Raw genomic sequence first — 15,509 nt, forward strand, 5'->3', positions numbered from 1 at the left:
TATACCTGTTCGTCCCAAGAAAATAGCCGCAACTATTTTCTCCACTCGAACGCTCACTGTCCACGCTGCGCTCAAAGCCACCTCCTGACCGCCGACGAGGGACGCAGGTTCGCCTGTCGTTGTACAATGGTTTCTAGGGAGACTGGTCGAGAGCAAAGCACGGACAGTACACGTAAATGACTATGGAACCAACAACAATCCATCAAACTTTCTTCTCTGTTGACTTCTTAGCCTTCTGGACACCACCGTCCGGCATAACCAAGGATCCAAGAACACCAGGACACGGCGCTTGCCCCAGTGTGTTTTTCGGACTGTTTGCTTTTGCTGCCAACTCCAAACATTCACCACAAACCCTGAAGAGGACAAAATCCTAAACGGGGAAGCACATTGTACGCATTTCTTCTGATCATTATCCAGACAAGCAAATCAAACAATGTAGTAGTAGTAGTATCCTGATTTGGTTCGAGACAAAACATTGTTGGAAAACGTCCAAAGAAAAGCAACTCGAATTCCATTGGGACTGAGAAGACCCTCTTATGCAGAGAGACTTAGTATGGCCAATCTAACTTCCTTCGAACTTCGTCGACAACGTGGAGACTTAATAACCACTTTTAAAATATTAAAATTCAGTTTCGAAAATCTCGACGAAATGTTTACTATAAACCAAGATGAACGCCTCAGAGGTCACCAGTTCAAACTTAAAAAAGAGAACTTTTCTACGAGATCAAGGCAGAACTTCCTACCAAATAGTGTTCGGGAGTTGCAATAACCTTAGTGATAACATTGTCACGGCCCCCTCTACTAACACGTTTAAAAACAGACTTGACCGTTTCTTATTATAGCTGAACTATTTTATTTTTTTTTATGTAAACAAAAATTATATCTTTTTTTTTTTGTTTTATATTGTATCTACTAGTAGGTTAGTTATGTAATTTCTTTGTTTTTGGCCATAATCTGCCCTTGCCTATGTATAATAATAATAATAATAATAATAATAATAACTTCACCACTGAAGAAGTCTCAAATATCATCAAAGAGCTTCATAACTGGAAATCTCCTGGACCAGACGGAGTTCAAAACTTTTGGCTCAAGAAGTTCTCGAGTGCTCATGAATGCTTATCAACACTAATTAATCATGTTATTTCTAATCCGCAGGATATTCCATCATTCCTAACTCAGGGAACCACTTATTTAATACCGAAGGATCAAAATAACACCCAAGATCCAGCAAAATACCGCCCAATTACTTGCCTTCCAACTTTGTATAAATTGGTCACATCCTGTGTAGCCCGGCGTATCTACCAACACTGTGCTCTGAACAATATCATAGAGCCTCAACAGAAAGGATGCGCTAAGGGTTCCATGGGTTGCAAAGAACAACTTATCATCGACTCAGTCATTTCTAATCAAGCATATTCCAAAAAGAGGAATCTATTTACTGCTTTTATTGATTACAAGAAGGCCTTTGATTCAGTGCCGCATGAATGGCTTATAGATATTTTGAGAATATATAAAGTCGATGATAATATAGTGACCTTTTTACAACATATAATGACAGAGTGGAAAACTAGAATTCACCTTCAAATACCTGGTGAAAGTAACATCGAAACTGAAAATATCATAATCAGCCGGGGCCTGTTTCAAGGAGATTCGTTGAGTCCTCTGTGGTTCTGTCTAGCCATGAACCCACTATCTCAGCTATTGAACTCCTCAGATGCAGGTTTTAGCATCAAAAATAACAACAATGTGGTGGCGAAGCTTAATCATTTATTGTACATGGATGATTTGAAATTAATGGCTTCCACTCGAAACCAACTCGACGAGATGCTAAAAACTGTAGAAACTTTTTCTAATGATATTAATATGCACTTCGGACTAGATAAGTGTCGTATTTTAAATATAGTCAGAGGAAAAGTACAGCCCGGAGGATTCGATATGCAAAATGGCCAGAACATCGAGGCCATGGGTGAAAACGATATGTATAAATATCTTGGAGTAAAGCAAGCGAGGAAAATTGACCATAAACAAATGAAAACAGAGATAACTACTGAGTTTATACGAAGGGTAAAACAGCTGCTTCGCTCACACCTTAACAGTAGAAATTTGTTTAAGGCACTAAACACCTACGCATGTTCCGCGCTTAGCTACTCATTTGGTATTATTAAGTGGACAAAAACAGATATAGAGGCTCTTCAGCGGAAAGTACGAACACACCTCACAAAGGCACAAAAACACCATCCTAAAAGTGCAGTAGAAAGAACAACATTACCACGGAATCTAGGAGGAAGAGGACTTATGGATATAGGTGAGCAATTAGATAAACAAATTGCTAATTTAAGAACTTATTTTCAGATGCAGGCTGAGACATCTACTCTACATCGCGCTATCTGCGCAGTAGATGACACAACACCGATCAAACTGAGGGAACCAGAAATGCGCATAAACCACCGTACTAAGGACGAAAAAGTGCGCGCCTGGATGGGTAAACCTCTGCACGGGCGACATCCCAATGAGGTCAGCCAAGATTATGTCGACAATATAGCGTCGAACTACTGGTTGACATCAGGAAAGATGTTCCCTGAGACGGAGGGTTCATTACTGGCCATTCAGGATCAGGTTATACCAACCAGAAATTACCTGAAATATATCATCAAAGACCCTCAGATTCAAAACGACAGATGCCGATATGGATGTCAAGCCCAAGAAACCATCCAACATCTTACAGGGGGCTGCCAGGCATTTGCTGCAACTGAATACAAGGAACGGCATGACGCACTGGGAAAAATCCTTCATCAAGAGATAGCTATCAAGCTGGGACTTCTCCAAACAGACCATCTCCCGTATTATCAATACGTCCCTGAGAGTATGCTTGAGGATGGCAACTACAAGCTATACTGGGACCGCACTGTGCTCACAGACCAAACAGTGGCACATAATAGACCAGATCTCGTACTAGTTAATAAATTAACAAGACAAACAACACTAATTGATGTGGCGATACCTAACAACAATAATCTACGTAGTAAATTTACTGAAAAGATCGCCAAGTACAGAGATCTAGAAATTCAAATACGAAGGCAATGGAGAATGCAAAGTACCCAGACGATACCGATTATTGTGTCTACTACTGGAGTCATTCCGAAGACCCTCCTCGAAAGCATAAAAAAGCTGGGTCTGAATGAACATCTTTATAAGACCATGCAGAAAGCTGTACTACTCGCGACGGCCAGATGCGTACGAAAATTTCTGGGAGATACACCTCCATTCCAAGTCACCTAGGGCTCGATAACACGGAAAGAGTCCCACCAGAGCTCAATCCTTTTGATACCGTAGGTATCTGGGATAAGTCAATTTTCCCCTTAGAGGGAGTGTGAGCCGTATGGCTAAATCTGGATAATAATAATAATAATAATCTCTATTCACAATTATTTGTATTTCCGTGTCCCTATGAAACACCCTGTATAAACATAACAAATGCTACGTCAGGAAAGATAATACCCATTCCGAAACGTAAATAAGTGATGGACTGAAGCAGGGAGGAGTACTGAGCCCCATACTGTTCATTGTACTCATGGATGACATCATAAAAACAATGGAAACAAAGACACGCAAATTACACATTGGTTACCACAGACTAGAACCCATAGGAATTTCAATATGAGCAGTTGCAGACGACCTGATGTTATTAGCACACAACGAAGATGACCTCAAAAGGATACTAATAATGTGGAAGGAGCTGGAAGAAAGAAATATGAAAATAAACATGGAGAAAACAAAGATAATAGTCATGGGAAATGAGGATAAACATCCTTAAACTATTATATTAACATGTAACATAAAATATAACATAATTGTTTAGATTCAAAGGGTTTTTAGCCAAAACATTTTGGTGGTTCAGGCATGCTCTTTTTTGGCTTTTAGAAACACTGATGATGGATTTCTTAATCCGAGAACGTTTTGTTTTAATGTGACCCTTATTTAAGGTATTTTAAAATATACCGTTTACAAAAAATCTAGTATTTTTGTATAATGCATGTTGTGCCTTTACTATTCTTTTTCTCTTTTTACGTCTAATCTACTACCACGTTTTTTCCAGAATTTATCTCAGATATGTAAAGTTATCTTCTTCCTCTATTTGTCTTCCATTTATTTTAATTTTAGTTCCTTGGCTGTTGTTTTTAAAAGTTTCGTTGTTTCTGTATTTATCTTAAGGACCATTAGGTTGCAGTATTTTGCACGCTTGTCGATCTTCTTGTGCATATGGTTGATATGTTCGGTACGGAGACAAAAATGTCGTCAGCGAACCAAGTTCTTCAACTGGTTATAGTCCTGTCGCCAGGGGGGGTACAACGGCCTCCTTAATTCAGATGGACTTACCCAAGTTTTTTTTATGTATTTTGACCCGTAGAACACGAATTTTTTGGGTAACAGTTGATCCGGATGTCGATAAGATTGTTATAAACAAAGAACTTGAGGAATTAGATAGCAGCGATTTTTCGCAAAACAAAATATTTTTTTGTATTTTTTGGGTGATTCTCAGCAAAAAATGGTCTTACAAGTTTTTTCGTAGGACGCGTAGTTTTCGAGATAAACGCGGTTAAACTTTCAAAAAATCGAAAAAGTGCAATTTTTGAACAGGAATAACTTTTGATTAAAAAATAAAATAGCAATTCTGATTACTGCATTTGAAAGTTCAAGTCAAATTCTATCAGTTTTGATTGTTTGCATTGCTAAAAAATAATTTTTTATTTGTTAAATAAAGGTATAAACACATAGTGTTTCCCGGGCCCAATGCATTCGTTTTAATGGACGTAATGTACGTAGAAATTCTGTATGCGCGCCTACTCGTTCGATTTCAAATTAGAAATGCATTGAAAACATCATTCAATCACTAGGTCTTGATAGCTTTGTTTAACAATAAAGAAATTAATTTCTAGCAATGAAAATAATCAAAACCGATTGAATTTTACTTGAACTTTCAAATGCGGTAAGCAGAATTGCTATTTTATTTTTCAATCAAAAGTTATTCGGGTTCAAAAATTGCAATTTTTCGATTTTTTGAAAGTTCAACCCCGTTTATGCCGAAAACTATGCATCCTACCAAAAAACTTGTAAAATAATTTTTTGCTTAGAATGACCCAAAGTACAAAAACATGTTTTGTTTTGCGAAAAATCGCTGTTATGTGATTCCTCAAGTTCTTTGTTTATAACAATCTTATCGACATCCGGATCGACTGTTACCCAAAAAATTCGTATTCTAAGGGTCAAAATACATAAAGAAAACTTGGGTAAGTCCATCTGAATTAAGGAGGCCGTTGTACCCCTACTGGCGACAGGACTATTATGAAAGTCCCACCTTATCTGTTTTTTTATCGCTTACTTTCTTCATGTTCCAAACGGTTTTGATTTTGAATCTCAGAATTCTTAAAAATTTCAATATAATTTCCAAATTAAAGTCATTGACGATCATCAATAGACGTCTTATATTTCAGTTCGTTCAGAGAGCATCGTAAACGCCCTTACGAACGTTTCACTCTCATTAGAGATCCTCAGAGGGTGTATATATGATTACCTCTATTTATAGTCAGGTGCGAAAAAAAGTTTGCGCCTTTTAATTTTAAGAAAAACGTGATTTTATGTTTTTTTTTTATTTTTGGGTTAATATTGCGATTTTAACAATGTTCCCCACTTAAAAGTCAAAAAAACTTCATTTTCGTTTTCATCGCCATCAAAAACATAAAGTAAGATCAAAATTAACTATTCACCACTTATGATCAGTATCTCGAACAATAAACGTTATCTAACAATAAAACACTGAAAACGTTTGCTTTCTATACTTCCACAAAATTTATTATAACTATGCGACTACAGCTGTTTCGGCAGAGTGCATTTCTCAAATGATTTAGTTTACTATGTGTTTGCCTTTTTAAAGTCTTTAACTGAAGAGGTTGAGGAGTGGGGAGCTGTTTGTCTCGAGTTGGTCATTCAGAATTATATCTGTATTTTTTAATTTATTAATTTCCATAGATTCTAATAAAGGTAGCTTAAGGCCTTTATTTTGAATATGCAGAGTACACAACAAACATACCCATACTGACACAACTATACACAATGCATCATCCCATCCTACACAACACAAATTGACAGCCTACCATAGCATGATACATAGACTGACAGAAATCCCCATGTCAAAAAATATCTTCGAAATAGAACTGAACATCATTAAACAAATAGCAGTAAACAATGGCTATAACGAACAAACAATTAATAAAATTTTAAACCAAAAACTCCATAAGCAAGCCCTGAAATTAGTCTATCCACCACCACAGAAAGAACCCAGTACCTTCTGCTCTATCAAATATACTGGCAAGATAACAACAAAAATAGCCAGATACATAAAAAAGAAAGGAATAACACCAACTTTCAGGACTAACAACAACATAAGCAAATATATTAAGAACAATAAGAGCCGAAAGATAAAATAACTACAGAGTGGTGTCTACAAACTAACTTGTGGTGACTGTCCGAAAACTTACATCGGTCAAACTGGCAGAACCGTTGACAAACGGATAGCAGAACTCAAAAGGGCTTTCAACAATAGAAAAACAGACACGTCTACATATGTACTTCACCTTCTAGATCATAATCATTCTTTTAATGAAGAGTTTCAAATTCTGCATATTCAAAATAAAGGCCTTAAACTATCTTTATTAGAATCTATGGAAATCTCAACCACTCCTCAACCTCTTCAGTTAAAGACTTTAAAAAGGCAAACACATAGTAAACTAAATCACTTGAGAAATGCACTCTGCCGAAACAGCTGTAGTCGCATAGTTATAATAAATTTTGTGGAAGTATAGAAAACAAACGTTTTCAGTGTTTTATTGTTAGATAAAATGAACTTCCATCAAGTAACGGTCGAATCAATCAATTAAATAAACATTATTTTGGGGATTTATAACTTCGATATTAAAAGTTGCACCATTTTTTTTCTGTAAAACATTTTGATCTAAAACTTTCCAGAAAACTTATTTGTACTTTATTATTTATTTATGTATTTTAACATAAACGTGATTAGAAAGCTAAATTTCAAATTTCGTTACTCAACTTTTGCGATTAAACTTTGCAATTCAGGAATCTGCATCTTTTACTTTAAAAAATTCATCTTTTATTCGAATAAGACTAAAAGCTTGAAACATGTCCAATTGTCTTCAGAAAGGTAAGAAATATATATACCTACTATAAAAATTTCAGAAAGAAATATTAAAATGGAACAGAAGTGTAGTTAGTTAAACTAAAAAAAAAAAAACGTTTTTTCATTTTTTTTATTTTTAAGGTAAAATTGTGATTTTGACAATGTCCTCCCAAATAAAAATTCAAAATAAACCGCATTTTCGTTTTTCGCACCATCAAAAACATAAAGTATGACCAAAATTAGGCATTCACCATATCGTGGTCAGTACCTGGGGTCAGTCATTTTGAGGGTGCGTGTCGCTCGCCCACAGAGATGAGATGGGTTGATGATATTAAGGGGTTACAAAGGTCTTGCGAGTAGAAAAATGACTTTAAAAAAAAATTATATCTCGAAAACTAAAAATTATTTGAGTCCTTAAGTACCCACTGTACATGTCCCAATTATAAATAAAAATAATTTTTAGTTTTCGAGATATAATTTTTTTAAAAAGTCACTTTTTTACCCGCAAGACCTATGTAACTCCTTAAGTGAATAATAGTCGGAACAAATTGAAGATATGAAAAGAAGTATCCATTCTCAAATGTGGTCTCGAGGTAACGAAGTACGAAAACTCAAAGAAGTACCACAAAATGTATATATTAAAAGGTCATACAAGGGCGCGTTTCGGCTCTTCACGAACCATCATCAGCTTAAAAATACAGGAACAAAGACAAAGGACTGACCCAGACCAGGAAGGAGAAAGAATCCACTAGTTTATATTATCTATGGTTCTATAGACTTCATTATTATATTTTTTATAAGTTATATAGACATTATGTTGTAATTTGAATGTAAAAATTTAAGATATTCTTGTAAGACTTTCACGTTGGGAGGAACCATCTTGCGAACCTAGGTTTAACGAACCTGTATTTAACAGGTCATTTGTAATCATTTTATAGTTAGTTCGCTCCCTCTGGTGCATTGGATATCAGTTGAAATGAATAATTTCCTAGGGCAAATCATACTTTGCAACTTAAGGTCAAGATAATAGATATGTATTATATCAGATTAGTTGCGGGTGTATTACATTATGATTTTTATTACATTTACATCATTATATTACACATATTCACTATATTATGATGCTTTAGTCTTCCTTACACAACTATGCCGGCATCCTAAATTGCGTCCATTAAGAGCTATAATTGTTTCAAAGGAAATATATTCTATCTTGCCCTTAGAAAACTTTGTAAAATAGTTTGAGCCCAGATTATTTTATCACCTAATAATCACAAGATTTGACTGAATATCACGAAGATCAATTTCTTTATCTTTAGTTTTGAAATATGTGCTAATTTGATTTAGTTTCCACATGAGGCATCAAGCATGATTTTTATTAAAAGCTAGAAAGATTTAAAAATAAACAAGCACAATTCAAAACTATTTTTAAAAATCCTTTTCTATACCATTAATTACAAGTAAAATTTAATAAAAAGTTTTTGGCTTGGTAAAAGGTATATTAGTTTAAAAAGCCCCTATAGGGCTACAAACATAGAAACAAAACGTTTTCGCTCTGTAACAAGAGCATCATCAGTGTTATATCGATCCTTTGGATTTTACCATGTTAGCAACTATATAAGACTTTTAGTCTGTTTTTGAAAGGCTTTGACCTTTGTATTTTTTGGTTGGCTCACCATGTTCTTGTAAGTATAACCAAACTTTGCTTTTACCTTGGTCATCATTTTAACTTTAACATTTTGCTTAATTAATATGGTTATACTTATTTTAGGTAACACTGATGATGCTCTTGTTACAGAGCAAAAACGTTTTGTTTCTATGTTTGTAGCCCTATAGTGGCTTTTTAAACTAATATACCTTTTACCAAGCCAAAATTCTTTATTCAATTTTATTTTTAAAAATATTTTGTGCCACTTACCAATATTTCTCTCATTCTGATAATCGTTATTTCTTTTTGGAACATCTTTTTCAGAATAGCCATCGCTAAGATCTGAGTATTCGAAAGGTTCCACTATACATGGTCTTAGTGAATTAGTCAAAAAGAAGCAATCGTCTGAGCATGCTTTAATGGCATGCAAAGATGAACCCTTTTTTGAGAAGTCGATAATAGCTTCTCCTGTTGGTTTGCCACGTTCATCAACGCATACGACAGCTCTGTCAACCTATAAAATATAATGCAAGTTCCTTTAGCGTTTTTTCTCTCTGAATTTGTAATAAAACAGAGACTTTTTACTAATACCATAACCAAACTTATAACCCAAAATCTGAACGAATGAGCACTAAGTGTAAAAATTTAATTTAAGCTATGTAAATAACCGAAATTATTTTGATACTCTTTATTTATTGTATTAGCTTTTACAATACTTTTATTAATTTAAAATTTATTAAAAAGTTATTTTACAAGAATAAAAATCTGCTCGTTTAAAAAGTTAAAATCTAAAATTTATTAAAAAATTATTTTACAAGAATAAAAATATTGCGTGGTGCAAAAATGTATTTTCATTTTGATGGAAAATAAAATTATAGTTTTCTTTTGAAAGATTTTTGTATAATATTTGCTAAATTTGAAGTATAACGCGCCAAAAAAGAGTAGGGCCGTCCGCACATGGGTCGATCGAAAACCCGTCCCGAAGTTCGCGCCTCTTGCTCGTCTTGTACGAACCCTGCGGCACAAGCGATTGCTCTCCGCATACTAGTCGATGCAGTTTGCTCACATCTTCCAACCAGGAAGAACGCATTTTCTATATATCAACCAAAACGACTACATATTATTTCGATTTGTGAAAATACGGTATTGTTACATTTTTAGTATAATTTGTACAGTAGGAAAAATGAAAGAATATCCATGAACGAACATATAAAACACGCTGTATTTTCATGTCACCGTGTCATACAAGAAATTGGCCAGCGCAAGTACATGTAATAATTATTATTACATGTACTTGCACTGAACAATTTTCTTTGTGACACGGTGACAGGAAAATACAGCGTGTTTTATATGTTCGTTCATGGGTATTCTTTCATTTTGCCGACTGTATACAATGAGCATTATACAATTAATGGTACAGTAGAACCTCGGTATAACGAATCTGACGGGTCCGAAAAAAAATTTATTATATCGGTAATTTTTCAATAACGGGGTTCGTTATATCGAGGTTAAATGCGGCCAATATTCGTTCAAAAGGTCTTCTTAAAGCCGAATTTAAACCTCTGTATAACGAATTTCTCATCGCTTAACCCAGTCAAAAACCCTTTTTCATCAGCATTGTAAATGTCATCGGCATTGTATCCACGGGTCAAGTCTGATAATTTAGCTTTCCAATCTTCGCAAGTTACATCATCCACGGCAGCCCTTTCGTCACAAACTTTTTTGGAACTAATTTCGTGCCTCTTTTTGAACCGATCCAACCAGCCATTACTGGCTCGAATGTCTGCGTGCCCTAATTGTTCTGCAAACTGGTGAGCCTTTTCTTGGAGCATGTGACCTCCAACGGGTACCTTTTTATCCCGGGACGCATATTTACAGATGCTTGCGTGTGTAGACACCAGGGTGTTGAAATCAGTTAGGGTTTGGAAAAACAGTACATTTACACATGCTAGCGCGTGTTGACACCACGGTGTTGAAATCAGTTAGGGTTTGGAAAAACAGTACGTTTACAGACGCTAGCGTGTGTTGACACTAGGGTGTTGAAATCAGTTAGGGTTTGGAAAAACAGTACATTTACAAATACTAGCAGATTTGGACACCAAAGTGTTGAATCCAGCTAGCTTTTTTAATAATTAATATACATGCATAAGTGCTAACGGCTATTGACTTTGATTTTATATACCTACTGCTGTTGAAAAATATTTAAGTGATTTAGGTATTACTAAATAATTAAACGTTGTTGGGATATAAAAAATAATATATTAACACAAAAGAACAACATAAAAAATAATGTTGCTCTGAAGCTATTTGCTTGTGGAATTTGTATAATTAACTATTTAGATCGGAAATAAGCCACAATTAAATTGAAAAAAAAAATAATTTTATTAACGTTTCGATGCCCAAATCGGGCGTCTTTGTCAAAATAAAAAATACTACTGCAGGGTGTTTGGTAAAGAATGGGCCATAGCTTAACCTCAGCTTCCTGAGGTTAAAATAGGCCGATTTAAGCTAACTTACCTTAGTACAAAGTTTATAATAACCGAGATACAGGGTGTCAAAGTTAAACTTTTTTTATTTATTATTGAATATTTCCTGACAGGCATGAGACATCAACACGAAATTTGGTATGTGGAGGTTTTTCGGGACGAGAAAACTAAATTCCCTACCAAAAGTTATGTGTTGCCCAGAGGGCGCCACATACGCCTTTCAGCACTCATTTAATACGTTCAATTTTTTTTATCCGTCACTCCGCATAATTTTGACATTAAAATTTGTATTCCCCTATTAGTTTTACTTAAAAAAGGTATACCTCTTTCATCTCCCTAAACTCAACCGTTTACGAGATAAACGCATTTTAAATCTGCGGTGCAACATAATTTTTAGCAAAATATCATTGTAGTTACACCAGAAAAATAACTTAAAACCATAAAATTATCCAAAAATGTATCGCAAATTTCTTCAAATGAAATTTACGATGCAATGCCATAAATTTGAGAACTGGCACAATTATTATGGTTTTAAGTTATTTTTCGGGTGTAACTACAATGATATTATGCTAAAAATGATGGTGTATCGCAGATTTAAAATGCGTTTATCTCGAAAACCGTTGAGTTTAGAGAGATGAAAGAAGTATAGCTTTTTTAAGTAAAACTAATAGGAGAATAAAAATTTTAATGTCAAAATTATACAGAGTGAGGGATAAAAAAAATTTAACGTAATAAATAAGTTCTGAAAGGCGTATGTGGCGCCCTCTGGGCAATATATAATTTTTGGTGGGGAATTTAGTTTTCTTGACCCAAAAAAATCTCACATACCAAATTTCATGTTGTTATCTCATATCTGTCAGGAAATATTCAATAATAAATAAAAAAAAGTTTAACTTTGACACCCTGTATCTCGGTTATTATAAACTTTGTACTAAGGTAAGTTAGCTTAAATCGGCCTATTTTAACCTCGGGAACCTGAGGTTAAGCTATGGCCCATTCTTTACCAAACACCCTGTATATTAACAAAAATGTTGATGCTTAGTAAAAAATTCTACTAATAATTTTTTTAATCTGACTCATTTATATTGGCAATTCATACATAAGTATATTATACATTTTAAAGTATTTTTTACTAAACAACAGCATTTTTGTTTAATTTAGTAGTACGTAATTTGTATTTTGACAACGACACCCGATTTGGGCGTCGAACCGTTAATAAAGTTTTTTTTTTTAAATTTAATTGTGGCTTATTTCCCATCTAAATAGTTAATTATAAAAATGCCACAAGCACATAGCTTCAGAACAACATTATTTTTTATGTTGTTTTTTGTGTTAATATATTATTGTTTATATGGCAACAACGTTTAATTATTTTTAATACCTAAATCACTTAAATATTTTTCCACAACAGTAGGTATATAAAATCAAAGTCAATAGCCGTTAGTATCTATGCATGTATAACCACTAAAAAAGCTAGCTGGTTTCAACACTCTGGTGTCCAAATCTGTTAGTATTTGTAAATGTACTGTTTTTACAAACCCTAACTGATTTCAACACCCTAGTGTCAACACACGCTAGCGTCTGTAAACGTACTGTTTTTCCAAACCCTAACTGGTTTCAACACCGTGGTGTCATCACACGCTAGCATCTGTAAATGTACCGTTTCTCCAAACCCTAACTGATTTCAACACCCTGGTGTCTACACACGCAAGCATCTGTAAATATGCTCCCGGGACTGTTTAAACCACTTAATAACAGCTTCTTCGACATCATGTAGCTCACCTTTCACCAGGGGAATGGGGGCGGGAAGCAGGTCTGATTGTGGGTTGCGTGCTTTATATAGGGATTTGTACACTAAATATTCATTATACAGGGGTTTTAATTTATCTCCGCAAATCGTAAAAATTCGTTATATCGAGGGTTAAAATCGAAATAGTTCATTATATAGAGGTATTTTTTACATTGAGTCTTATGGACGTTTGAAGGGGATTTAAAAAAATTCGTTATATCGGGGAATACTTAACATCGGGGTTTGTTATATCGGGACTCCACTGTATTTCTCTACTTCCCCAACGAATTTTATAATAAACACCTAGAAACAGAAGTTCAATATTTTCAGAATTTTATATTATAAACAATATATTTCCACAAAGGTACTAGTACCCACTGCAATCAACGAACATAACATTCACCGATCTGAAAAAAACTAAAATTTAGTTTAGCCCAAAAATCGACAAAAAACGAAGGAAACAAATAAAATAAACTTGGAAACGTACGTCTCACTCAAACTTTCTCGTGCGCTGCGGATCGCAAGGGACGAGAGTCATGCAATCCTAAGGCCGTCCGCACATGGGTCGATCGAAGACACGTCTCGAAGTTCGCTTGTCTTATACAAACCCTGCGGCACAAGCGATTGCTCTCCGTACACTAATCGATTCTGTTTGTACACATCTTCCGACCAAGAAGAAAGCATTTTTTATTTAATAATAAAAACGACTGTTTCGATCTGTGAAAAGTAAGGTAGTATTACATTTTTAGTATAATTTGTATAAAATGAGCATTATACAGTTGAGGGTATTTTTCTACTTCCTCAACGAATTTTATATTAAACACCTAGAAACAGAAGTTCAATGTTTTCAGAATTTTATATTACAAACAATATATTTCCACAAATCTAATAGTACTACAATCAACGAACATAACATTCACCGATCTTTAAAAAACTAAAATTTAATTTAGCGCAAAAATCAACAAAAAACGAAGGAAACAAATATAATAATGACTGGAAACGTGCGTCTCACTCGAACTTTCTCGTGCGCTTCAGGTCGCACGGAACGAGAGTCAAACAAGACGAGGAGATTCGCAATCCTAAAGACTCCGCGTACCGAGCTCAATGCCACAACTTGGAACTTGAGCGGCGGGGAGAGATCTACGTGACTGGAATCGAGTCGATTACTTCGAGCGTCGCCCCATGTGCGGACGGCCTAACTGTGATACTGTTTGCATTTTGAAGCTCTTTTGTAGCGCGTTTACTTTAAATTTAGCAAGTATTATGGAAAGAGCTTTCAAAATAAAACTAGAATTTTATTTTCAATCAAATTGAAAATACATTGTTGAGCCAGGTAATATTCGTATCAGCTGTGTTGTAGCTGGAATATTGTGTACGCCACTCATTTTACGGCGTTTGGCGGTTTTTTTATTCTGGTATCAGGAGTTTTTCAAAGTTTTTTATAAATTAAATATATGAACTTGAATGTAATTTGTCAATTACACGGTAAGCGTTATAAATGGTCGCCTTTGGCGCATTATCGCTCAAATTATCTACTGGTTAAGACACTAAACTTGTGATAGGACAATTCGAGTTAATATCCCAGCCATCCCAATACTTCTTTTTCAATATAATTCTTTCTGTCCATTGAATGCACACTAGGTTTTTTTTCTATTCGGAATAAATTGAAAAAAATGTGGTCGTATGGCTGGCAAATGAACTCGGATTGCCCGATCAAATTAGCGTCGTAACCACTACAATTATTTCGACGATAATGGTTAAATAGATTATACTTTTGGAGCTCCATAACTTCTAAACGGCTTAACCGATTTTGGTCTCTATACATGAGTTTGAAAGCTATTGACAAGTAGTTTCTGATGCATCCAAGATTAGATATGAGAACTGAAGGTATTATAGGAGTTAGTCAGCTTGAAAAACCGTTTTTTCCGTAGGAAATAGAGGTGAGGTATACACCGTTAGATTCTAGAGTCCTCCTACAAACACTCAGTTATTGGCGCAATTTGTAGGTTGAAATTTTGAGTAATTGTCGAAAAAACAAACTTTTCAAAGTTCAGTGTTTCAATTTTTCGGCTATACATACCCCCAAAAATGTGCCGTGTTTTACCTACCCATTTCTATAGCTGGCTTATGTGTGGTCAAAAGTCACAAACTATTATACCGGTTCTGAATCGACCCCAACCCCCTCTTGAAACATAGAAAAAAAATCAGAACGGTGTAACTTTTCCACATAATACATCCATACATACATAAATTCAATCATTTTCCCCTTTTTAAATAGAAATTGAGAACAAAAAAAACAGACCTAAAATGAGGAGGGCCGTAAAACCCACACCCTTGGACCACAATGGATGGTTGGTTGACATATCGATTGGCTGGTCTTTTCCTAAACTGTAT

The 15,509-nt window shown here is 34.9% G+C and overlaps 1 protein-coding gene across 3 annotated transcripts in view; it reads right to left on the reverse strand.

Moving 5' to 3' along the window:
* LOC114331801 (hrp65 protein-like) overlaps positions 1 to 15,509 on the reverse strand; it is a 121,437-nt gene that overhangs the window by 55,213 nt on the left and 50,715 nt on the right. For all 3 annotated transcript variants that reach the window (XR_007696557.1, XR_007696556.1, XM_028281463.2), the window contains exon 4: positions 9,111 to 9,354. Coding sequence is in view for 1 of the 3 variants with exons in the window: in XM_028281463.2 (XP_028137264.1) it covers positions 9,111 to 9,354 (244 nt within the window). In the remaining 2 variants the exon portion in view is untranslated. The remainder of the gene's footprint in view (positions 1 to 9,110; positions 9,355 to 15,509) is intronic.

Source organism: Diabrotica virgifera, chromosome 2 (genome assembly GCF_917563875.1).
Source record: "Diabrotica virgifera virgifera chromosome 2, PGI_DIABVI_V3a".
NCBI lineage: Eukaryota > Metazoa > Arthropoda > Insecta > Coleoptera > Chrysomelidae > Diabrotica > Diabrotica virgifera.